Source organism: Ptychodera flava, unplaced genomic scaffold (genome assembly GCF_041260155.1).
Source record: "Ptychodera flava strain L36383 unplaced genomic scaffold, AS_Pfla_20210202 Scaffold_31__1_contigs__length_3010019_pilon, whole genome shotgun sequence".
Taxonomy (NCBI): Eukaryota; Metazoa; Hemichordata; class Enteropneusta; family Ptychoderidae; genus Ptychodera; species Ptychodera flava.
The window spans coordinates 1697210-1721367 of record NW_027248353.1 but is presented as its reverse complement, the minus strand read 5'-3'; the positions used below and the strand labels follow the sequence as shown (position 1 = coordinate 1721367).

General features: G+C 39.4%; 1 protein-coding gene across 1 annotated transcript in view; it reads right to left on the bottom strand.

Moving 5' to 3' along the window:
• LOC139127367 (uncharacterized) overlaps nucleotides 1-24158 on the bottom strand; it is a 71222-nt gene that overhangs the window by 5013 nt on the left and 42051 nt on the right. Inside the window, exons 5-7 of the mRNA XM_070693282.1 lie at nucleotides 20475-20588; nucleotides 19514-19897; nucleotides 18548-19231 (exon numbers count right to left, since the gene is read on the bottom strand). Coding sequence (XP_070549383.1) covers nucleotides 18548-19231; nucleotides 19514-19897; nucleotides 20475-20588 — 1182 coding nt within the window. The remainder of the gene's footprint in view (nucleotides 1-18547; nucleotides 19232-19513; nucleotides 19898-20474; nucleotides 20589-24158) is intronic.

Below are 24158 nucleotides of genomic sequence, written 5' to 3'. Positions count from 1 at the left end.
ATTCTCTACAGGTTATTGGAATCATCAAATGGTAACTTAGATGGCAAATGGTGCTGCAAAGGGCTTTTGTAGGATTAGTCTTACAGACTCTTCAGGATTTGTTGTTTAGAGGACATAGCGGTACAAGTCGTACTCTAAACAAGAGAAGATTGAAGTACCACTGGTATGGCATGTCGGTTGATGTGCGCATTCATGTGAGGGCATTTGACTAGTGTGTCTGTAGACAAAAGGTTGGGAAGACAACATCCTTGCAGACTGATGTTGTTGGTGCTCCAATGGAAAGGATAGCGATTGATGTGTTGTGTTTGTTCCCAGAATCAAATTCAAGAAATAGGAAAATTCTTGTCATTGAAGATTATTTCTCTAAATGGATAGAAGCATAAGCTGTACCTAATGAGGAAACTATTACTATTCAAAAGTTCTGCTTCATAATTTCTTGAGTCGTTTAGGTATGCCACTAGAGTGTAACAGCGACCTTGGTAAAAAAAATTGTGTCTACTCTTTTTCAGGTGTTTAAGCTGTTGGAGGTAAAAAAGATTTGCACAACCCCTAGACACCCAAAGTCAGATGGCCTCGTTGAACAATTTAAGCAATGTTAGTTACATTCGAACATATAATGATCCATGTGAAAATCAATCAGATTGGGATAAAAATTGAGGCTTGCAACATGCGCGACGTTGCATGTTAATACTTGTTAATACTTTGCAGGGATTTGATTTGCCCTCTTGATGTAGTGATCATATCAAAGCTACCAGACAGATCAAAGGAGATTGGTTATGTTTCACATTTTAGAGAAAGATTGTTTGAGGTACATGAACATACAGACTACTGTTCATGGACAGAAAGTGCGATATGATCGTTTTGTAGCAAAGCATGGGTTTTATGTGAGAAGTTTGGTATAGTAAGGAATGAAAGAAGGCAAAAGTGCTACCTGCCAAAGCTATCATAAAGATCTGTACCTGATAATCAGTAAATTGACTGATGTAGTTTACCGCATACAGAAAAGCTCACGAGCTTAACTCGAGATTTTGCATTGTGAAAAGCTAAACGATTGTCAGAGGAAGAATCTTACTTCGTAGTTAGATCAGGTAAAACTACTACCAGTTCATCAGAGGTTAGGGTTGGCTGTTCTCCTGATGTCCTCGCCTTCTAACAACAGGATAGCCGACACCGGACATGCCAATCGTACAATCTAAGTGTGTTTATCATGGTGGGCTGGGAGTGGTTGAGATTTTCCAGGGATGTTTAACTTCAGGTGTGTTTCCACCACCGTAGGGGAGAGACCAATGCCTATGTGAGAGGCCTAGCCAGTTTTACCTGGCTGACCGACCAAATTTACCACAGTCGTCTTAACATAAATCGCTCCATATGACACACTGTCTATTTTATCAAAACATGGCACATGTTATCAAAGTGGGTTGTTAAAATATTTTTGTGAATCTCATTGTATGCACAATTTTGACAAACGTGACTTTCATCGATTCATGAAACTTTCATAATCTTCAAATTGATAAAATTGTACTATTTGTGGAAAATTCTCAATGACAGAAACCTCAGTCTCAAGGTAAATCTTACTGTAAATCCGAATGAATTTGTCAATAGACTCACTTACAACAACTCTTTGAAGGATAGAAGCAGCATTTACACTTATACTCAAGTGCAGAGCAGGCAAAGCTACAGACAGAATTAGACCTGAGTGACTGAGTGATAGTGACAATGCGTTTACGACAAATAAAGACGCATTACATGCCATGCTTTGTTTGTGACCTCGATGTGTTGTGAGTTTGACGATGAACATATATACACGAGGGGATATATTTATTTAGTGTATGAAACATTGTCAAATTATATCTTACAGGTGTTCTTTCGGTATTCAGGGTTGGTAATGAACAAGAGTGTTGTGCAGAAATTGTGCGACGATGAAGGCTATGAGAGGCATTATTTCTGACCTTTACTGATAAGAACTGCTGCTCGTACTCCACCATTCAACTGCCCTGCACCAGATATATGATAAAGACCTCTTTTGATCCTTAACATGATGTGAAAGATATTTGAGACAAACAAGTGCTGCTAATGCACATGAACATATAACTTTGAAATGGAAAACATACATTCATCGCAGTATTGGTTGAAGAAATCCTTAGCGCTGGTTACACCAGGGAAACATCAAATGGAATATCAGAATGGATTCATAATTTAGAAAAAATGCTTGATTTCCCTGTATAAGGTTCATAAGATGAACATTTCGTGTACAGCGTATCATGTTTTGAGGGAATATCATTGCTGCACAAAGAGTGGAAATGTGATGCGAAGAATTTTGTAAATGCTGCACAGAAAGATATTTCCATGGTACGTGTTTGGCAAAATGGGCAATGCACAAAAGGTGCAGAGCCTATATAAACTTTTTGTACTTGTCGCACGTGTCAACTGCCTGACTAGCCGAAAGATAAGCAGCAAGTGCAGTGTCACGAATGCCACAGGCACTTAAAAATGGAATGAATTCCGAAGTTCACCGTACATCAGAAGTACTGCAAAACCGGAAAGTGAAATTCCCCTTCAGCAAAAAAGCAAATTCAATGCATACTACAAAAAGGTACCAATACCATACACGTTTTACATGCAGATACTGAATGTTTCATTGAACTAGGCACTAATAAACATGAGCCTATACCTAGAGCATGAAAGGTCAACAGGGCTGGCACCATCAGTATAACATTCATCCTTGTACATTGCTTTGAAGAATTTTGCTATTCCTGAAAAACCTCACTAACAACGTACAGAGGAGTTTTTGTTTGATGTATCATGTAAAACGTAAAGTAAAGAAAAAAATCAAACAAAGCAATTTGAAAATAAAAAAAACATTGAGATTGTTCATGATGAAAGAACTTTAGCTTAGCCCCTGAAATTTTATTATTGTCAGCAGACTGTGTTAATTAGTTGCGTAAGCAGAGCTATCCAGCTATATTTCACCCTCTAAAGGGTTATAGTGCCAAATTGGTCACAAAACCCATTCATAAATTTGAAGGAATCCTGCCACCACTTTAATTGCTGGAGCGAGCAGGAGATTTATTAGCAACAACGAAGCCATGGTATGACTGCAATGGAGCCTTACACTTCATTGACAATGCATGGTTAGTGAAAAAATGTCCTGTAGCATTGGCAAGGACAATGCTCGAAAGGCATGGTCGGAATATTAATGAAGCTCACTCGATGCATGAAGAGGTATACACTAGGTTGGTCATAAGAAAAAATACCCATTGATTGATTTAAAAGCCAAACATATTAATAAACCATGGAATTTCCACATTGCATATAGGTTTAACAGAGCTCATTATCTCTAAATACTATGATTAACATTGGACGCGACTTTATCGTTAACAGGTCACATCTTGTGGAGGGCACTGTTTATTTGTTCTTTAGTTAAGGTAGAGTGCACCTCGGGACAGATATTCAGACTCTCAAATGTTTACAATTCTTTTCTTATACATCACTGGAGAGGCTCATATTTTAGCTCTTGGTGTAAATACCTTTTACCGTCTTAGTTTTTTAAAATCAAAAATTTTCTTTTTCTCCTGTCGAGTTAAGACTTGGATGGCGGCCATTTTGAGTTTCAAATTTTGGTATATCTTGGGTAATTTGTTTCGCTAGTACCATCATTTGCTCGGTGACCTGAAACATTATTCTTGGTTTCAGCGAAAGTTTAAGTCTTTCATTTCAAAGGCGCATACTACCTTAAATCATAAGCCTAGTCATTTAATGAATCATCAAATCCAGGCAGTGTGCACCCAGCGGGCATGGTTGGGATATCACCATAACAGCGGATAAATAGAACATCCAAGTTAGATGATGAAGTGGTATTCAGGTCTTGTCTTTGGGTACTGGGCTAGACGCTATTGATGTAGACCCGAGAGTGACTCCTGTTTATGAAGCTCAGCGAGCAGTAGTCACTATTTGCTATAGTGACTACTGATCACTGAGCTTCATAAAATTGAAGACCACTATGTAATGCCCATTCAATCATTACATAGGCAGTCCCGAAAAATAACTGTTTTAGTAGGTACAGAAGGTGACAGGCTCTGTTCAAGTTAATTCCAAAGAGCTCGTGGGAGGTGGCATTCACCAAAGAGACTGAAAATACCATGATGGAGGAGCAAGATACCAAGGGTATTCAACGTTACGACCATCCGACAGGCAAATATTTATCATAAACAAAACCGATTGGCTTGCAGCTATGCAGATATGTCATCTCAGCATACCATGGTAATCCATTGAGACAATTAGAATGTATCAGTGGCGGGAAAAACTTTCTTCATACCTTTAATATCAGTCGTCAAAATATGTTCTTAATTTTTCACAGGTACACAGGTGCACAGGTGCAGCTTAGCTAGGAGATGTTCTTTCCCAATCGAAGCTTGTGACAAGACATATTTGCTCTTTTTTCTGCCAATCTATTTTTTTATGTACAACTTCAATTACTACCCTTCAAAATAGGCTTCAGGGGTACCTGAAACCCATGCACAAAATTGATGCAAAACTGCTGAGCTTTAAGGATTGTCCTTGTTGTGTTCAATGCAATATTAATTGGCCAAATAAGCTTATTAATTCCTTGACACTTTGGACTTGTCCTTAATACAACCAATGAACAGTTGTTTTCATGAGCAATCTAAATTTTTCAATCCAGCAATCAAGTACCTATCCTTGATGAAGTTTCTTACCATGGTCCACCACATTAAAAGGAGAAATAGAGATCTAGGAAAAAAAAATTTCTCTGAATTGTTTTTATAATAATATATAGGGATTAGGGAATTGAAAGAGGGTCTGGCGTTATTCCTCTCCCTCTGCCCAATCAATTTAAGACTACAAACCTCTCACAAACTTATATCTACTTTTAAAACCCCTACACCATTCTAAAATGGTGATTATGTTTTCCTGAAAGGGTAAGGGCATTTATTTTTACAAGTAGATATATACTCGACAAAGGGTATATTTTATGCGATGAAGGGTGAAGATGTGTGCGAGTGGCTGCTTATTGACTGTTGACCGCTGTGCAGCTGGAACTGCATGAACGAATTTTACAGGATCCACTTTGCTAGGCTCTGGAAGTCGGATGGGACAAAGCCCTGCCTAAAGGGTCGGGTGACTGTTCATAACAAGTTTTTTCTGTATAGGGTGAAATATGACAGGAAAAAGTGAAAAGTTTGGCACGTGAAACAAGGGCAAGTTATGGTATTTTGTAATCTCCTTTGAATTTTATATAAGATAACACATTTTCTTTATTTTGAATACTACATATAAGTATACACATTTAATTTAACTATGGCTGATAACTTAGGTGCTGGTCTTGGAGATGAACCTACCATCACACATGTCATGTGGTTCGGAACTACCTGCAGAGCTGGCAGATGGATGTTCTCAAAATCCTTTCATAGCATAGCTAATTTCCCAGCTTTCTTGGACGATGTACGACCCACAGATCAGCCAGATACTCACTGAAGAGGTTGAAGACCTTGGGGCCTGAAGTTTTATTCAGTGCTGAGGATCCAACTTAGCTAAACAAACAAGATACTGCACGAGATAATTCAGTGCTGGTGTTCTGCAAAAGGCCAGAGGCGCATCTGCTGGCTTGAGGAAGGGTGGGGTACTAGACGGGATCTTCCCCACTCTCTTGGAGAAGATGGAAAAGTTGAAACTGAGGAGTTTAGGCTGGTTGGTTGATAAGGTCCCCAACCTCTGCTGGCTGGACATTGCTTAATATCAGCCCCTGAGAGGTGGCTCTTACATCGAAATCCTAGAAGCTTTAAGAAACAAGAAGGCAGCCATTAACATAAACAGCATAGATGACGATAGCCCCTGCTGGATGTTGCGCTCAGCTCTCTTCTCCGTGAAGCACAATCTTCATAGGCCCTCTATGTATCCCATCAAAGACAGCCCGATCCACCCTTCATCGGTGTTGATGCCTCAATGCCCCTTTCACAGATTGGTAAGGTGGAGAGACAGGGAGGCCTGGCCATTATTTTTTGGCAAGGACAAACACTACGGCCCAAAGGAGCCCTATTTTGGGCAATACACATTTCGCCACACATAAGTGATGAGGAAATGTGCAGTGATAACTCTTTGAGCATGACCCATTATGGTCACGGGAAAATTTACGCAAACAACAAATGATATTGGTTTTCTTATGCAATTTGTTAAGTCCGGTAAAGGCAGGCCACATAAGGCTTACGTATCATTTCGTTTGCCTGCGTTGAATCTGTATTTGGCTATGTATGAGCATTTACATCTTCATGATGCTATTCTCTACAGGTTATTGGAATCATCAAATGGTAACTTAGATGGCAAATGGTGCTGCAAAGGGCTTTTGTAGGATTAGTCTTACAGACTCTTCAGGATTTGTTGTTTAGAGGACATAGCGGTACAAGTCGTACTCTAAACAAGAGAAATTGAAGTACCACTGGTATGGCATGTCGGTTGATGTGCGCATTCATGTGAGGGCATTTGACTAGTGTGTCTGTAGACAAAAGGTTGGGAAGACAACATCCTTGCAGACTGATGTTGTTGGTGCTCCAATGGAAAGGATAGCGATTGATGTGTTGTGTTTGTTCCCAGAATCAAATTCAAGAAATAGGAAAATTCTTGTCATTGAAGATTATTTCTCTAAATGGATAGAAGCATAAGCTGTACCTAATGAGGAAACTATTACTATTCAAAAGTTCTGCTTCATAATTTCTTGAGTCGTTTAGGTATGCCACTAGAGTGTAACAGCGACCTTGGTAAAAAAAATTGTGTCTACTCTTTTTCAGGTGTTTAAGCTGTTGGAGGTAAAAAAGATTTGCACAACCCCTAGACACCCAAAGTCAGATGGCCTCGTTGAACAATTAAGCAATGTTAGTTACATTCGAACATATAATGATCCATGTGAAAATCAATCAGATTGGATAAAAATTGAGGCTTGCAACATGCGCGACGTTGCATGTTAATACTTGTTAATACTTTGCAGGGATTTGATTTGCCCTCTTGATGTAGTGATCATATCAAAGCTACCAGACAGATCAAAGGAGATTGGTTATGTTTCACATTTTAGAGAAAGATTGTTTGAGGTACATGAACATACAGACTACTGTTCATGGACAGAAAGTGCGATATGATCGTTTTGTAGCAAAGCATGGGTTTATGTGAGAATTTGGTATAGTAAGGAATGAAAGAAGGCAAAAGTGCTACCTGCCAAAGCTATCATAAAGATCTGTACCTGATAATCAGTAAATTGACTGATGTAGTTTACCGCATACAGAAAAGCTCACGAGCTTAACTCGAGATTTTGCATTGTGAAAAGCTAAACGATTGTCAGAGGAAGAATCTTACTTCGTAGTTAGATCAGGTAAAACTACTACCAGTTCATCAGAGGTTAGGGTTGGCTGTTCTCCTGATGTCCTCGCCTTCTAACAACAGGATAGCCGACACCGGACATGCCAATCGTACAATCTAAGTGTGTTTATCATGGTGGGCTGGGAGTGGTTGAGATTTTCCAGGGATGTTTAACTTCAGGTGTGTTTCCACCACCGTAGGGGAGAGACCAATGCCTATGTGAGAGGCCCTAGCCAGTTTTACCTGGCTGACCGACCAAATTTACCACAGTCGTCTTAACATAAATCGCTCCATATGACACACTGTCTATTTTATCAAACATGGCACATGTTATCAAAGTGGGTTGTTAAATATTTTTGTGAATCTCTTTGTATGCACAATTTTGACAAACGTGACTTTCATCGATTCATGAAACTTTCATAATCTTCAATTGATAAAATTGTACTATTTGTGGAAAATTCTCAATGACAGAAACCTCAGTCTCAAGGTAAATCTTACTGTAAATCCGAATGAATTTGTCAATAGACTCACTTACAACAACTCTTTGAAGGATAGAAGCAGCATTTACACTTATACTCAAGTGCAGAGCAGGCAAAGCTACAGACAGAATTAGACCTGAGTGACTGAGTGATAGTGACAATGCGTTTACGACAAATAAAGACGCGTTACATGCCATGCTTTGTTTGTGACCTCGATGTGTTGTGAGTTTGACGATGAACATATATACACGAGGGGATATATTTATTTAGTGTATGAAACATTGTCAATTATATCTTACAGGTGTTCTTTCGGTATTCAGGGTTGGTAATGAACAAGAGTGTTGTGCAGAAATTGTGCGACGATGAAGGCTATGAGAGGCATTATTTCTGACCTTTACTGATAAGAACTGCTGCTCGTACTCCACCATTCAACTGCCCTGCACCAGATATATGATAAAGACCTCTTTTGATCCTTAACATGATGTGAAAAGATATTTGAGACAAACAAGTGCTGCTAATGCACATGAACATATAACTTTGAAATGGAAAACATACATTCATCGCAGTATTGGTTGAAGAAATCCTTAGCGCTGGTTACACCAGGGAAACATCAAATGGAATATCAGAATGGATTCATAATTTAGAAAAAATGCTTGATTTCCCTGTATAAGGTTCATAAGATGAACATTTCGTGTACAGCGTATCATGTTTGAGGGAATATCATTGCTGCACAAAGAGTGGAAATGTGATGCGAAGAATTTGTAAATGCTGCACAGAAAGATATTTCCATGGTACGTGTTTGGCAAAATGGGCAATGCACAAAAGGTGCAGAGCCTATATAAACTTTTTTGTACTTGTCGCACGTGTCAACTGCCTGACTAGCCGAAAGATAAGCAGCAAGTGCAGTGTCACGAATGCCACAGGCACTTAAAAATGGAATGAATTCCGAAGTTCACCGTACATCAGAAGTACTGCAAAACCGGAAAGTGAAATTCCCCTTCAGCAAAAAAGCAAATTCAATGCATACTACAAAAAGGTACCATACCATACACGTTTTACATGCAGATACTGAATGTTTCATTGAACTAGGCACTAATAAACATGAGCCTATACCTAGAGCATGAAAGGTCAACAGGGCTGGCACCATCAGTATAACATTCATCCTTGTACATTGCTTTGAAGAATTTTGCTATTCCTGAAAAACCTCACTAACAACGTACAGAGGAGTTTTTGTTTGATGTATCATGTAAAACGTAAAGTAAAGAAAAAAAATCAAACAAAGCAATTTGAAAATAAAAAAAACATTGAGATTGTTCATGATGAAAGAACTTTAGCTTAGCCCCTGAAATTTTATTATTGTCAGCAGACTGTGTTAATTAGTTGCGTAAGCAGAGCTATCCAGCTATATTTCACCCTCTAAAGGGTTATAGTGCCAAATTGGTCACAAAACCCATTCATAAATTTGAAGGAATCCTGCCACCACTTTAATTGCTGGAGCGAGCAGGAGATTTATTAGCAACAACGAAGCCATGGTATGACTGCAATGGAGCCTTACACTTCATTGACAATGCATGGTTAGTGAAAAAATGTCCTGTAGCATTGGCAAGGACAATGCTCGAAAGGCATGGTCGGAATATTAATGAAGCTCACTCGATGCATGAAGAGGTATACCTAGGTTGGTCATAAGAAAAAATACCCATTGATTGATTTAAAAGCCAAACATATTAATAACCATGGAATTTCCACATTGCATATAGGTTTAACAGAGCTCATTATCTCTAAATACTATGATTAACATTGGACGCGACTTTATCGTTAACAGGTCACATCTTGTGGAGGGCACTGTTTATTTGTTCTTTAGTTAAGGTAGAGTGCACCTCGGGGACAGATATTCAGACTCTCAAATGTTTACAATTCTTTTCTTATACATCACTGGAGAGGCTCATATTTTAGCTCTTGGTGTAAATACCTTTTACCGTCTTAGTTTTTTAAAATCAAAATTTTCTTTTTCTCCTGTCGAGTTAAGACTTGGATGGCGGCCATTTTGAGTTTCAAATTTTGGTATATCTTGGGTAATTTGTTTCGCTAGTACCATCATTTGCTCGGTGACCTGAAACATATTCTTGGTTTCAGCGAAAGTTTAAGTCTTTCATTTCAAAGGCGCATACTACCTTAAATCATAAGCCTAGTCATTTAATGAATCATCAAATCCAGGCAGTGTGCACCCAGCGGGCATGGTTGGGATATCACCATAACAGCGGATAAATAGAACATCCAAGTTTAGATGATGAAGTGGTATTCAGGTCTTGTCTTTGGGTACTGGGCTAGACGCTATTGATGTAGACCCGAGAGTGACTCCTGTTTATGAAGCTCAGCGAGCAGTAGTCACTATTTGCTATAGTGACTACTGATCACTGAGCTTCATAAAATTGAAGACCACTATGTAATGCCCATTCAATCATTACATAGGCAGTCCCGAAAAATACTGTTTTAGTAGGTACAGAAGGTGACAGGCTCTGTTCAAGTTAATTCCAAAGAGCTCGTGGGAGGTGGCATTCACCAAAGAGACTGAAAATACCATGATGGAGGAGCAAGATACCAAGGGTATTCAACGTTACGACCATCCGACAGGCAAATATTTATCATAAACAAAACCGATTGGCTTGCAGCTATGCAGATATGTCATCTCAGCATACCATGGTAATCCATTGAGACAATTAGAATGTATCACTGGCGGGAAAACTTTCTTCATACCTTTAATATCAGTCGTCAAAATATGTTCTTAATTTTTCACAGGTACACAGGTGCACAGGTGCAGCTTAGCTAGGAGATGTTCTTTCCCAATCGAAGCTTGTGACAAGACATATTTGCTCTTTTTTCTGCCAATCTATTTTTTTATGTACAACTTCAATTACTACCCTTCAAAATAGGCTTCAGGGGTACCTGAAACCCATGCACAAGAAATTGATGCAAAACTGCTGAGCTTTAAGGATTGTCCTTGTTGTGTTCAATGCAATATTAATTGGCCAAATAAGCTTATTAATTCCTTGACACTTTGGACTTGTCCTTAATACAACCAATGAACAGTTGTTTTCATGAGCAATCTAAATTTTTCAATCCAGCAATCAAGTACCTATCCTTGATGAAGTTTCTTACCATGGTCCACCACATTAAAAGGAGAAATAGAGATCTAGGAAAAAAAAATTTCTCTGAATTGTTTTTATAATAATATATAGGGATTAGGGAATTGAAAGAGGGTCTGGCGTTATTCCTCTCCCTCTGCCCAATCAATTTAAGACTACAAACCTCTCACAAACTTATATCTACTTTTAAAACCCCTACACCATTCTAAAATGGTGATTATGTTTTCCTGAAAGGGTAAGGGCATTTATTTTTACAAGTAGATATATACTCGACAAAGGGTATATTTTATGCGATGAAGGGTGAAGATGTGTGCGAGTGGCTGCTTATTGACTGTTGACCGCTGTGCAGCTGGAACTGCATGAACGAATTTTACAGGATCCACTTTGCTAGGCTCTGGAAGTCGGATGGGACAAAGCCCTGCCTAAAGGGTCGGGTGACTGTTCATAACAAGGTTTTTCTGTATAGGGTGAAATATGACAGGAAAAAGTGAAAAGTTTGGCACGTGAAACAAGGGCGAGTTATGGTATTTTGTAATCTCCTTTGAATTTTATATAAGATAACACATTTTCTTTATTTTGAATATATATTAAATTAGTATACACATTTAATTTAACTATGGCTGATAACTTAGGTGCTGGTCTTGGAGATGAACCTACCATCACACATGTCATGTGGTTCGGAACTACCTGCAGAGCTGGCAGATGGATGTTCTCAAAATCCTTTCATAGCATAGCTAATTTCCCAGCTTTCTTGGACGATGTACGACCCACAGATCAGCCAGATACTCACTGAAGAGGTTGAAGACCTTGGGGCCTGAAGTTTATTCAGTGCTGAGGATCCAACTTAGCTAAACAAACAAGATACTGCACGAGATAATTCAGTGCTGGTGTTCTGCAAAAGGCCAGAGGCGCATCTGCTGGCTTGAGGGAAGGGTGGGGTACTAGACGGGATCTTCCCCACTCTCTTGGAGAAGATGGAAAAGTTGAAACTGAGGAGTTTAGGCTGGTTGGTTGATAAGGTCCCCAACCTCTGCTGGCTGGACATTGCTTAATATCAGCCCCTGAGAGGTGGCTCTTACATCGAAATCCTAGAAGCTTCAAGAAACAAGAAGGCAGCCATTAACATAAACAGCATAGATGACGATAGCCCCTGCTGGATGTTGCGCTCAGCTCTCTTCTCCGTGAAGCACAATCTTCATAGGCCCTCTATGTATCCCATCAAAGACAGCCCGATCCACCCTTCATCGGTGTTGATGCCTCAATGCCCCTTTCACAGATTGGTAAGGTGGAGAGACAGGGAGGCCTGGCCATTATTTTTTGGCAAGGACAAACACTACGGCCCAAAGGAGCCCTATTTTGGGCAATACACATTTCGCCACACATACGTTGAGTACGTGTTCAGAAAGGAAAATTCATGTTCAGCGTCATGTTGAAATTTCGCCGGATTAACTCACTGCACATCTTGACATGTTGCCCTTTCAATTATGTTATTTTGGCAAGAATATCACTGACAAATTACTGAAATACCTAAGCGATAATAGTCATATGTAAAAGTACATGAAAACACAGCCAACCAAATGATGGTTAACTCGTCATTTCATAAAACTAAGACGGAAACTCAAAAAATAACATTCATGAGATGTGTGATCTGAAATATTGTAAAATATGACAGCGAAATGACAAAGTTAAACAACGGATTTTTTTTCAGATGTATTTTCAATTTACGATATGGCGAATAACCTTGAGTTTCCATAGAAAACAATGGCGTCTAATGTACACACAGATTGCAAACTTCTCGCCCATTGCAAACTCCTCAATTCTGAAACAATGACGGTAAAAATTGATGCTGTGATCCTCTGATTGATAAACAAAATTCATTTGGTTTTAGATTTTTGAATTTCTTGACGAAACTTGTTTTATTTGCATTGTATGTATTCCGATGACTGAAATTTACTCCTGCCCTCAAGAAAATGGCGATCTGACAGCGTTTACATACACAGAAGAAGGGTATTAAATGGACGCATTATATTCAGTAAGCGTCTCATAAGTTGTACAGTCTAAATACCTGTGAAGTTGTTGTACATTATACAAAATTTTATGAACGATGAAAATTGCAGAAAATGGAAAAAATAACACAGAACGGAGGCAAACGGGCATAGAGTCTTCACTGTCATCGTGTAGTGAACGTTATCGATCGATATTCTTTTGTCCAAAATTGATACAGTGTTGTCTTACTCACTTGCAGGTCGTTCCCTGCTCACAATGGCGCAAACGTGGCAAAAGTGCGCCAAAATATGCTGAAACATAAAAGTATCACCAAACTGAAAAAAAGTGTCGTCCATTTAATTTGAGTACAATAAACCAACAGATACGTTTATGGTATGGCTTGTACGTCAATATATATATTGGTAAATGTGGAAATATTCATGAGATGACCTGATTACACAAGCGGCATGCGAGCAGATGTTGATCAATATACTATTGAAAATAAATTGCTACAATGTTCACAATCGTCAATAGCAACCGACTGAAGCGCTCTCAGGTAAGAAATATGCTTCACGGAATACTGCCCAAATAGGCATCCTTTTAGCCCTTAGTGAAAAGTATCATTTTCCTCCATATTAGTGAAAAGTATCATTTTCCTCCATATTAGTGAGAAGCTCATGGGAATGCTCCGGTTCAACGTGCTGTTGATTGTGGTACCTGGGAAATTCGACTACACCTGGGTTAAAACCTCAATTTGCTGTTCTTCCAAGAAAACCGACCAACAGGCACCAACATTTCTGCGTATGCTTCCCCAATGGCTGCATCAGACAGGACTAGCTGGAGCCCACAAGCCTGAGTACAAGGGGAGAGGGAAGATAGGTGTGAAGGTCAGGATACCAGAAGAAGGCAAAAACAAGCTCACCTTCCATAACCACTACAGGCAGCCTCCCATCCCCTTTGTGACCTATGCCAGTTTCAAGGCCTTGGTCGCTAAGGTGGAGGACCTTGAGCTAAACCTTATGGCCAGTAACACCCAGAAGACTAAGCAGCGTCTGCTACATGTGACGGCATGAAAACCACCCTGTGCAGTACATAGGGCCCAACCAAGGAGAATATTTCATTAGAGCTGTACAAGAAGAGGAGCACCAGATCGAGGCTTTTCTGGCCGCCCCCTAAGCCTTATGGATGGCCAAGAGGATTGACAGGCTCACCACTCTGCTACAACCTGCAATATATGCCAGAAATCACTCAACGAAGACTCTGTCCATTACTGGGCAGTACCACATCACCGGGCAGTACCACGATGTGGCTCACAACGCTTGCAACCTCAACCTCCAGCTGTGAGCTGAAAAACCATGACCATACTGATCATCTTTCACAACATGTAGGGTAACGACTCCCATCTCCTGAAGCAGGACATCTTAAAATTGGAGGGCCAGATACCTGCATCCCTAATAACACACGAAAATATCTCTCCTGCCTTGGACTGCTCTTGTTCATCAACAACACCAAGTTAACGTTGATCCTTTTCCACAAGTTTGTGTTAGCCAACCCACCTTTCAAATAACAGTAAAGTATGAACCTGGTTAAGAGCAGCATGCCCTCTTGTTACAAAGGTTTCTACATCTATGAGTACATGGACAGCCGGGAGCACTTCCTTAGCCCCAGTTCCCGCCAAAGGTGGCCTCTCATAACACTCTCTCTCTGACTCAAGCATGAAGAGAGCGACTACACCCACACAAGGGAAGTCTGAGAAACCTTTCGCTGCACACCATGGGGGTCTACAATGACCTGTACGACCCCACAGATGTCTTCCTCCCGCCAGATATGTTAGAGAGATTCTGGAAGAGGAGCCAGCACCAGTGCAGCCTGGACCCAGCCCACTACTAGTCCACCTCAGACTCCTTGAATGCACTGCTGAAAGAGATTAGGGTAATGCTGATTTGTTCACTAACTACGGCTAACATATCTTCATTAAGAAAGGACGTGAGGAGTTATATCTATGTAAAAGATATGTAATGGTCAACCCAGTGGCGGGAGGCAATGGCCTTGCCAAGCCCAACAGCTAAATACTCTGCCTTGATGCCAACAATATTTATGGCTTGGCCATGAGCCAGCCACTGTCCATGGGCAACTTCCACTTGATGAATGACTGTGAAAATCTCAAGGCGACCATTGCTACCCACCTAGTGGGTGGACCTAAAGGCTACTTCCTCGATGAGAAAACCAGAAAGAATATAATAGTAACAATAATAATAATTTATTGTTTAAAGATGGCTACACAACCTTGTTTCAGCAGTCTGTAGATTACATAAGTTACAGTTTGAAATGAAAAGTACAAAATGTGCAGGTAGCATCTAAAGAGAACATGGTTTTGTTTGATTGAAAATGAGTGCTGGTCATCAGCCCCATATAATCTTGTATAGGTGTCTCAGCCTGAAGACTACCTTGCTGTGTTCCTGCTTCTCCAGGTGGCCGAGCAGCCACTTCATTTCATTTTTGTCCAGCGCCATTCCATATTCTTTGATGATTTTCTCATTGTGTGTCTTGCTCAAAGTGTAGATAAGTATGAGCATCCAGATGTTTTTCTATAAACCCCTTGTTTATGCTGGTTTTTAACTGTGTCAGGACACACTGAACCAAAGTTGACAGGCTCGACACTTTGCTTCTTCATATCTTTTGATATGGCGCAGTCATTGAAAATGATCAGCATCGCTTTTCCTCCTATGCTTCATTGGCCATCTTTAGCCACTCACTCAGGCCTGTACAGGGGATTATGAGGATAATTACATTATCATCTGTGAACAGGAACCCCTTATCATAGGTTTTGTTGTTCAGGAAGTGGGGCACAACAAACAATGTGCTTAAACTCCAACAAATCGCTTATCACACATTTGGGGATTGATTGAATCGCCAATGTGTTCATTTTGTAAACAAGTAGAAGAAGATTATTATCATCTATTTTGGGATTGTGTACACACAGCTCATTTTGGAACCCTGCAAAAAAGTGATTTACGACGTTACACAGACAAAATTATTGTTGAATGCTATGAATTGTATCCTTGGTGACATAGATCCTATGGCTAGCTCAATTATTAACTTTGTTTTTCTTATGGGACGATTTTATACATTCAAATGTAGATACACGAACTCTGTTCCAAGTCTCGTTAATTTTAACATGCAAGGTCAGTGTACAATACAAAAAAATGTATAGCATTGTCAAATGACGCACTGGAAAAACATACAAAAGTGGGGGACTTTTTGTACACATTTTGCCTCATAGATTTGTTTTGTAAATGTTTGTCTTTGTTCTGTCCGCTTTTGTTAGCTTTGTTGTCTTTGTTTCTGATTAAATGTGAAATTAAATAAAAAAAAACCAATGTGCTCAAACTTAATTCCAACACTAGGGCCATGTTAACAGGGTAATCAGGTACTCTGTCTTGCAGCAACAGGTGACCCTGTTATGATTTGTTGATGAACAGCTCTACCAGTAAACTGCCGTCCATCTCTCTTCCGTCTTCTGCGAGCTGCGTGCACCTATTCTTATTGGAGGATACTGCTGAGATTGTTGTGTTCTAATGAAATTTGCGTGTCTGCCAGAATGTAGACTTTCCACCAGCAACCTGTCGTCATGATCTACTGTGGTTGTGTTTTTCAGCATATTGCCAGCCACCTGCCATGAAGGTGGTGGATGCCTTGTTGTCAAGAAGGAATACTCAAGCTACCAATTTACCTCTTCAATTACTTTGACGATTTTTAAAAGTTTACCCCCCCCCCCCCCGCTTTCCTCTTGAGATAGCAGATTGCTGTAATTTTGGTTTACTTGTAAACCAGCTAAATTATGTTTCCAACGGCATGTACTATCCGTATGGAGGGTTTACAAATGGTAATTTATACCATAAAAGGGGAGTTTGCCACCACACATTCTCTACTTTTCATTCATAGTTGACCACGAAGCATACTAATCTATGGAAAAGCAACAATTCTCATTGGTCTAGCTACAGTACAGTTCATTTTTCAATCGTCATGTCACGGATGTACTTTTTGGTTAAAAATACTTGTGGACCATGGAGTGATTTGGAGCAGCAGGTACAGTGATCAATTCTCCCGTTACGATAATTGACTTGAGGTTACAACAGTTTCATTCACTCACGAATACTTTTCAGTCCATATTCACAAAAACATGATTGAATAAACGAAAAAACTTTCTATAAGGATTGGGTGAATCAAACTCATAGATGCATGCACTAATTCTGCAATGAGGTATTGCATAGTGTGAAACAATCCGGGTATCAGTTAAGGTACTCAGAGTTTGAAGAGAAGCCATTCTCATTTGCCATTTTGGACAGCAATGTCTTCTTTTCCTATGCTGCTCAATCAGATTACACAGATTACGTCTGTTAGGTTGAACAGTTACAACATTAGATAAACCTTTGTTGGGCTTATTGATTTGCTCCAGGCGAGACTGATTATTTTGTTCATTTGCATCTGAATTGTGCCATTTCTTGGTGCCTTGTTTATATCTCAGTTTTCAATCTTTGAATCAGTTGGTTTAAGCTTTCTCACTTATTGGAATCTTCTCTGTTTGTCTTAGCTAAAGAGGTAGTACTAAGTTTGTCTGTTTTGGCAGAGGTGTCTGCACTTGGCTTTTGACAGGATTGCACTTTTGCCACAACCTAAGAGCTTATGTAGTGTAAAAGAACATGGTTCTGTTGATTTTTTTCCGATCCATCAGTCACTTACAGCTGACAAACTGGATAGACAGATTGAAGAAAGAGGCTCTAGTGTAGATTTGCCATGCTCCTAAATCAGAGGAGTAGATCAGAAATGGTTATTCCCCTTTAACTGATTTCTACTGATCTGTCATTTGATTCTTTTTTCCTTCTTTTTTCTAGAAGTATTGCAGACGTCACCAACGCTGTTCACTCTTCGGTTCCTAATGAGTCTTAATTTTGCCACCGTCAGTCCACCATGTCAGAGTTGTTCTTATGTGTTGTTTCCGGTTATTTCCCAGCTGGACAAGCACTTACACCTCAGTATTTCTCATACATATGTCTTAAGGGCGTGTGTGCATGCTTCAATTGGTGTTGGTGTTTGTGGTACAAGCCCAGTTGTTATTCAGACAGTAGGTCCTGAATCCTACCTATGAGGAGCTTTAAGTTTTAGGAAGTTATGCGGGGTTTATTAGTTTAGCTTCACTTATTGTTTGTCAATGACAACCTTCTTTTCACTATGGGACCCTCATATTAACTATTAGTTGTTTCACAGAAGTTAATGGTTCTGTAATAGAAACGTAAAATCTTCTGAAGGATTTTAATCTGCTATTAATAGATACCTCCTGCGACACAGGCTAACATTGCAAAATTGATTTTTCCCATGTTTGACCAACTTTTATTCACAACTTTGGGTGGTCAACATAGCCGATGACTTGAGCAAGATAGGAGTCTACAAAGTTCTATAAATCAATATCGCTTTGTTGTTTTTGCTACATTGAATTTTGATTATCACTTGTTTTACAGACACATACAAAATTCAAATTGTTTAGGGGATTTTCCGATTGGTTGCTAAGTGACAAACCTTTATTAATGTTGACAATATTGGTGATAAGCTTATCTATGTCTTCTGACTGTGCAATCTTTTTGTTGATGAGTGACATGTTTTCAGTGAGCTGCTCTTTCTGCTCAGTCAGTCTCTTTATTTCAGGACTGTACTTCTTTTCGATGGAAGCCACTTCTGAACACACTTCATCGATCTGATCCGTTATTTGCTTCCTCTGTAGGTCATCGGCATCTTCCAGAAAGAGAAGGTTCATCTCAAGATGATCCAGCGTAGTGGTTGGTTTCTCCATACTCAAGGTCTTCTGCTCTTCTATGAACGACATTTCCCTGTACACTTCATCAAGTTGACCTTGAAGATTCTCTCTTTTCAGGTCATTTTTCTCTCTGACGCCTGCTGATTCGATTTTTAACGTGTCTATCTGGGCCGTAAGCTTATTATTCTCCATTTGTTGGCTCTCTGAACTGACTAAGTCACGTTTTCCTTTCTTCATAGAAAGCCGTCTATTTAGTATTGTATTCACTGTTGCCTCGAAGACTTCATTTTCATCGGTGTAGATTGAGTTTAGGCGATCTTTTGCATGTTGCTTATGTATCAGGTCTTGATCTCTTGTAATTGCAGTGACTTTGCGTTCATCTACATCACAGTTCATGATGTTTTTTTCATTTATCAATGTGTTGATATCAGGAGCATTCTCAGCTTCATCTGAATAGAAAATGAAAACGCAGCAAACAATGTAAAATGGACAGACAGGGGATCATATACGCAAGAACACTTTGAAAGAGGTAATTATATGCATAATTTGGCAGTTTTTAAACATTAATCATTGCTTTTGTATCATTATCAAACAGTCAATTTCATGAAAAGGAAGTTCACTACACTTATTTTACATTAAAGTTCTGAGATGAGATTTTAACGTAATGCGCTCGAATTTAATTTTCTTTGAGGTGTATAGTATGTGAAGAAATAAAACTTTCTTTTCCCAACCTCTCTCTGTGATATCCTGTTTGCACTGCAAATATTCCTGGTAATCTATGAATGTTTCCAAAGACAACATTCTGGCACCGATATCATCCAGAAGAGGTATAGACAAAAAGGTCTTATCGGCCATTCTATCTAACCGTCCACTGCTGTAGGCATTCCACAAGGCGTCAGCTGCATCTGAAGAACCACACCTTATGACGAAGTTTAGACTTCCTTCTTCAATGTCGTCTCCATGAAGTTCATTATGAATACCGGTCACTTTGTTCATATAATGCCGAGCGTTAGATTTAGTGCTTGCATGAGCAAATAGGTCATTCTCCACTTCACACATTGGTTTATCATTCTCTGGTGCACCACCTTTGACGTGCAAACGAACACCGACACGACCTGAAAAACATGTAGTCTCAAATGTAGGCAATATCAACAACGAAGACCATCAAGAGCATCATCAACAAAAACAATTTAAAAATTATTGGATTCGACATTAAAACTGAGTAGCAACAAAACATCGAAGTGTATCTAATGAAGTTTTAAAATAGCAAAAAATGTAAATTATTGAAGTCTTTATTCTTGCTTAAACATGGTTGCTGTAATTTCAAGAATGGTGCCAATGACATAAGTGCAAACACGGTCGATAAAATTTGTATGGTAGATCAACATAAGCTTACAATAAAAATTTAAACATATTAAGTTCACAGTATAAAATCTTCGCTATGAATTCACGGAGAAGGAAGTCAAGTAATATCAGTTCAGCTCTTTGAAGTAACTTGTTGTATTCCAAAATAAGTTGTCGTTTGACTTCACATACGCCATGCGTTACGAAAACAGGAGTGGAGAATGATGAATTAAATATATTTTAATAGTACAAATCTGCACCCTTGTAATTCACAGACCACTTTGCTCCAGTATCTATGGTATGTCTACCCTAGTGCTGGTAAATCGGAAGGAGAATGGTAATAATTACCTTGCTTATGATGATGATTCTGATTCCCATCATGATTGGAATGATCTTCATTGCATGCACCAGTGGACTTTTCATTGGATCTGTTACCGGCGATCCTCCCGTGTGCACTCTCGCCTGAAGTATTATATATTCAGATTATTAACTATGTTTTGCATCATATAAAAAAAAACATCAACATTATCCAGTATGGTGTAAATTAACTAAATCATTCTGTCAATTAGAGACCACTTAAATATATGGAGGTTTAATAAAAATGGTAATTCTTTCGGTAAGGGGGATTGGCTTACCTTAAACAGTTTTCCATTCGACTGAATCTATATAAAGCTACCTTTCTTAAGTTTTATTAATAATTCTATAAAATAATAATAATAATAATAATAATAATAATAATAATAATAATAATATGACAGAACCCCATGGCCGGTGAGTGCAAGCGCGCCGTACTAGCAGTATTTGCACGAGTGCTGCGGTGTATTCGGCGGCAGTCCTTTCACGAGCAAAGCGAGTGAAAGGACAGCCGAATACACCGCAGCACGAGTGCAAATACCGCTAGTACGGCGCGCGTGCACTCACAGGCTATGGGGTTCTGTTATTATTACATATGTTCTGTCTTTTATTTGCATCATTTATCGAGAGAATCGACGATTAGTCAAGCGTACTACTTGTCTGTCAAAGCTTCAGGGCGACCCTTCGGAGTTATATATGATTGACATCACTGTAATGATACATTGAATCAGCTTTCACTTTTCATTGGTCAACGCCACCACACCTTCTATTTTGATTGGCTAAACTATTGTTTACTTGTTTATCAAGGATGACCTAAGGAACGTCGAAGGGCTCGAACTTCGAAGTCTGCTTGCGATCGCTCACATGTACACATACGTAGCAACATGACATAGATAAACGAAGAGAACTTTGAACATGGCAGAGAACGCTTTTCATGTTTTTACATGTTGAGCTCGAAATTCTTCTAAATGATCGATAAAAATAACAGTTTGAAGATTTTTACGGGAAATTTAAGAGTAAGATACGGCAAATGTAACTTGTCGAACGATCAAATTTCAGTGTTTACCGTGGCACACAAGCGCTCACTGTTATCAGTAGCATGTAGCAGGACACACAAGCACAGAATAAACTGCATGCAAAAGTGACAAGGTTACATTTCCCCTAAGGGAGGGTGGTGCTGCTACTGTACGCAAAGGTCGCAAGGCTCAAATACTTATCCCAGTCTGACTGATGTTAAAGTGGATGTACGTACGAATGTTACTAAAAATTCATTGGTTAAAACGCTCCACCAACCATCTGACTGTGGATGTCTAGGGATGGTGTAAGTTTTACTTGCACCGCAGCCTACACATCTCCTGAAATACATTTGACACAAAATACCTGCCTGAGTTGCCACGACACTCTACTGGCATACCAAAACAACTCAAAAAGTTATCAAGCAGAATCTTTGGACAGTAGCAGCGTCCTCATTCAGCATAGCATGCGCTTCTATCCATTCCAAAAAATAATTCCCACTACCAAAGATTTTCTTATTTCCTGAACTTGACTCTGGGAACGGTCCCAACACATCAATTGTAATCCTTTCCATGGGAACAAAGACAATGTAAATCTGCAAGAGTGCATACTTCTTGACCTTCTATGCTTTGTTTAGAGCACACAATTCACATGGGCACCCACATCTACCGACATGCTAAACCAGTGGTACTTCAATCTTATGTTACTCTGAGTACAACTTGTACCGCTGTGTCCCCTAAACAACAAATCATTGAGAGTCCGTAGGACTAGCCCTACAAAAACCCATGGCAACAGCTGCCTCTTACAACATCTGGCGATTCCCATAATCTGTACAGAATGCCACCATGAACACGTAAATGTTCATACATAGACATATGCAGCTTCAACGCAGGCGAACGAAATGATACGTCAGACCACAATGGTCTGTCTTTACCCAACTCAACACATTGCATAAGAAAACAAATGTTCGAGTCGCTCATTTTGTGCTTACGTATCTCTTCCCGTGACCAAGATGAGTCATGTTCAAGCATGGCATCACTGCACATTTCCTAATCATTCAGATTATTTCCTAAGTGGATGTCTTGTGTACAAAACTTTGTTGGACGAGTTGTTCCCCGACCTTACTCTCATCATTCACCTGACTTTTATGAGTTCCCACTCCCATAAGGACTGGATCTTTTGCCATATCAAAAGACTTAAAATTACCAGAAACATCGTCTTTGACTGACCAACCCCTTGGTCCAACGAAAGGTCAATCTCTTTACTCCCAACATTCTGACTGATGACTTGCATAGAGCAATTGTCACATGCTGTCTATCACACTGCTTACATTTACGGAACGTTACCCTACTCAAAGCATCAGCATTTGTATGCTTATTGTCCGAACGATTGACAGACTTGAAATCAAACTGACATAATGAATCTAGCCAACGGGCTTAGCTGAGCTTCAGGATTTTTATACCATAGTAATCAGACTAGAGATACATGATCTGTCATAATAGTAAATGGTCTCCTAAACTGGTAGTATCTGAAATACTTTGTGACATACACAACTGCCAACAACTCTTTCCGTGTAACAAAATAACTCCGTTCCTGTGACTCAGTACAAGATCTGCAAAACTAATTGGACGCTCCACGCCTTCCTGAATTTGGCTAAGACAAGCATCAATAGAGGGAAGTAACACGTCTGTATCCATACGAATCCCCCCTTCTCTGACGGGAAGGCCATCATAGGTGGCGATGTCAGTAGCTCTTTCAATTGGTCAAAGGCTCGCTGACATTCATCACTCCACACAAGGACTACATTTTTCGTAGTAAAATTTGTAAGTGGCTCTGCAATTTCTGCGAAGTCCTGTATAAACCTCTTGTATTACGAAGCTAGCCCAAAGAAATGGCGCACATCTGACAATGATATAGGTAGGGGCCAATTGCAGGGTCAGTTAACACACCCCCTTTTCGGACACAAAATGCCCTAGGAATTCCACCTGCACTGCAAACAAAGTGCACATCTTTGCCTTAAGCTTTAACCCGCCTTACGAAATTTATTGAAAGCACTTTGTAACCGTTCCAACTCCTGTTCAAAAGATTTACCACAGACAATGATAATAATAATAATATAATAATAATAATAATAATAATAATAGCTCTTATCAGCGCATTATACATAAAGTCTCTATGCGCTTTACAAAAGCAGGTAAAATACACGTCCTTTAAACTTTAAAAAAAAGTTCAGTATAAATAAATTTAAAAACAAAACAAAACATTAAGAATAGGTAAAAGAAATGTTTTAAGCTGAGATTTAAAAGATCCTATTGATACAGCAGATCTGATTTTAAAAGGAATAGAATTCCATAATTTTGGACCTGCCACAGAGAAAGCCCGTTCACCGTAAGTAGAGGTTGCAAAACGCGATACAGTCAATGTAGCATTGTGTTTGGATCACAAAATTCATGACACCTTTTTCAAAAACAGGAGTTCAGTGATATACGATGGACATGAATTTTTTAAAGCCTTGTAGACAGTAAGTAGAATTTTATAGTCTATGCACTTCTTCACAAGCAACCAGTGGAGATCTCGTAATACAGGAGAGATATGATCATATTTCCTGCTCCTGACGACAAGTCTAGTGGCTGTATTCTGGACTTGTTGTAGTTTTTGCAACTC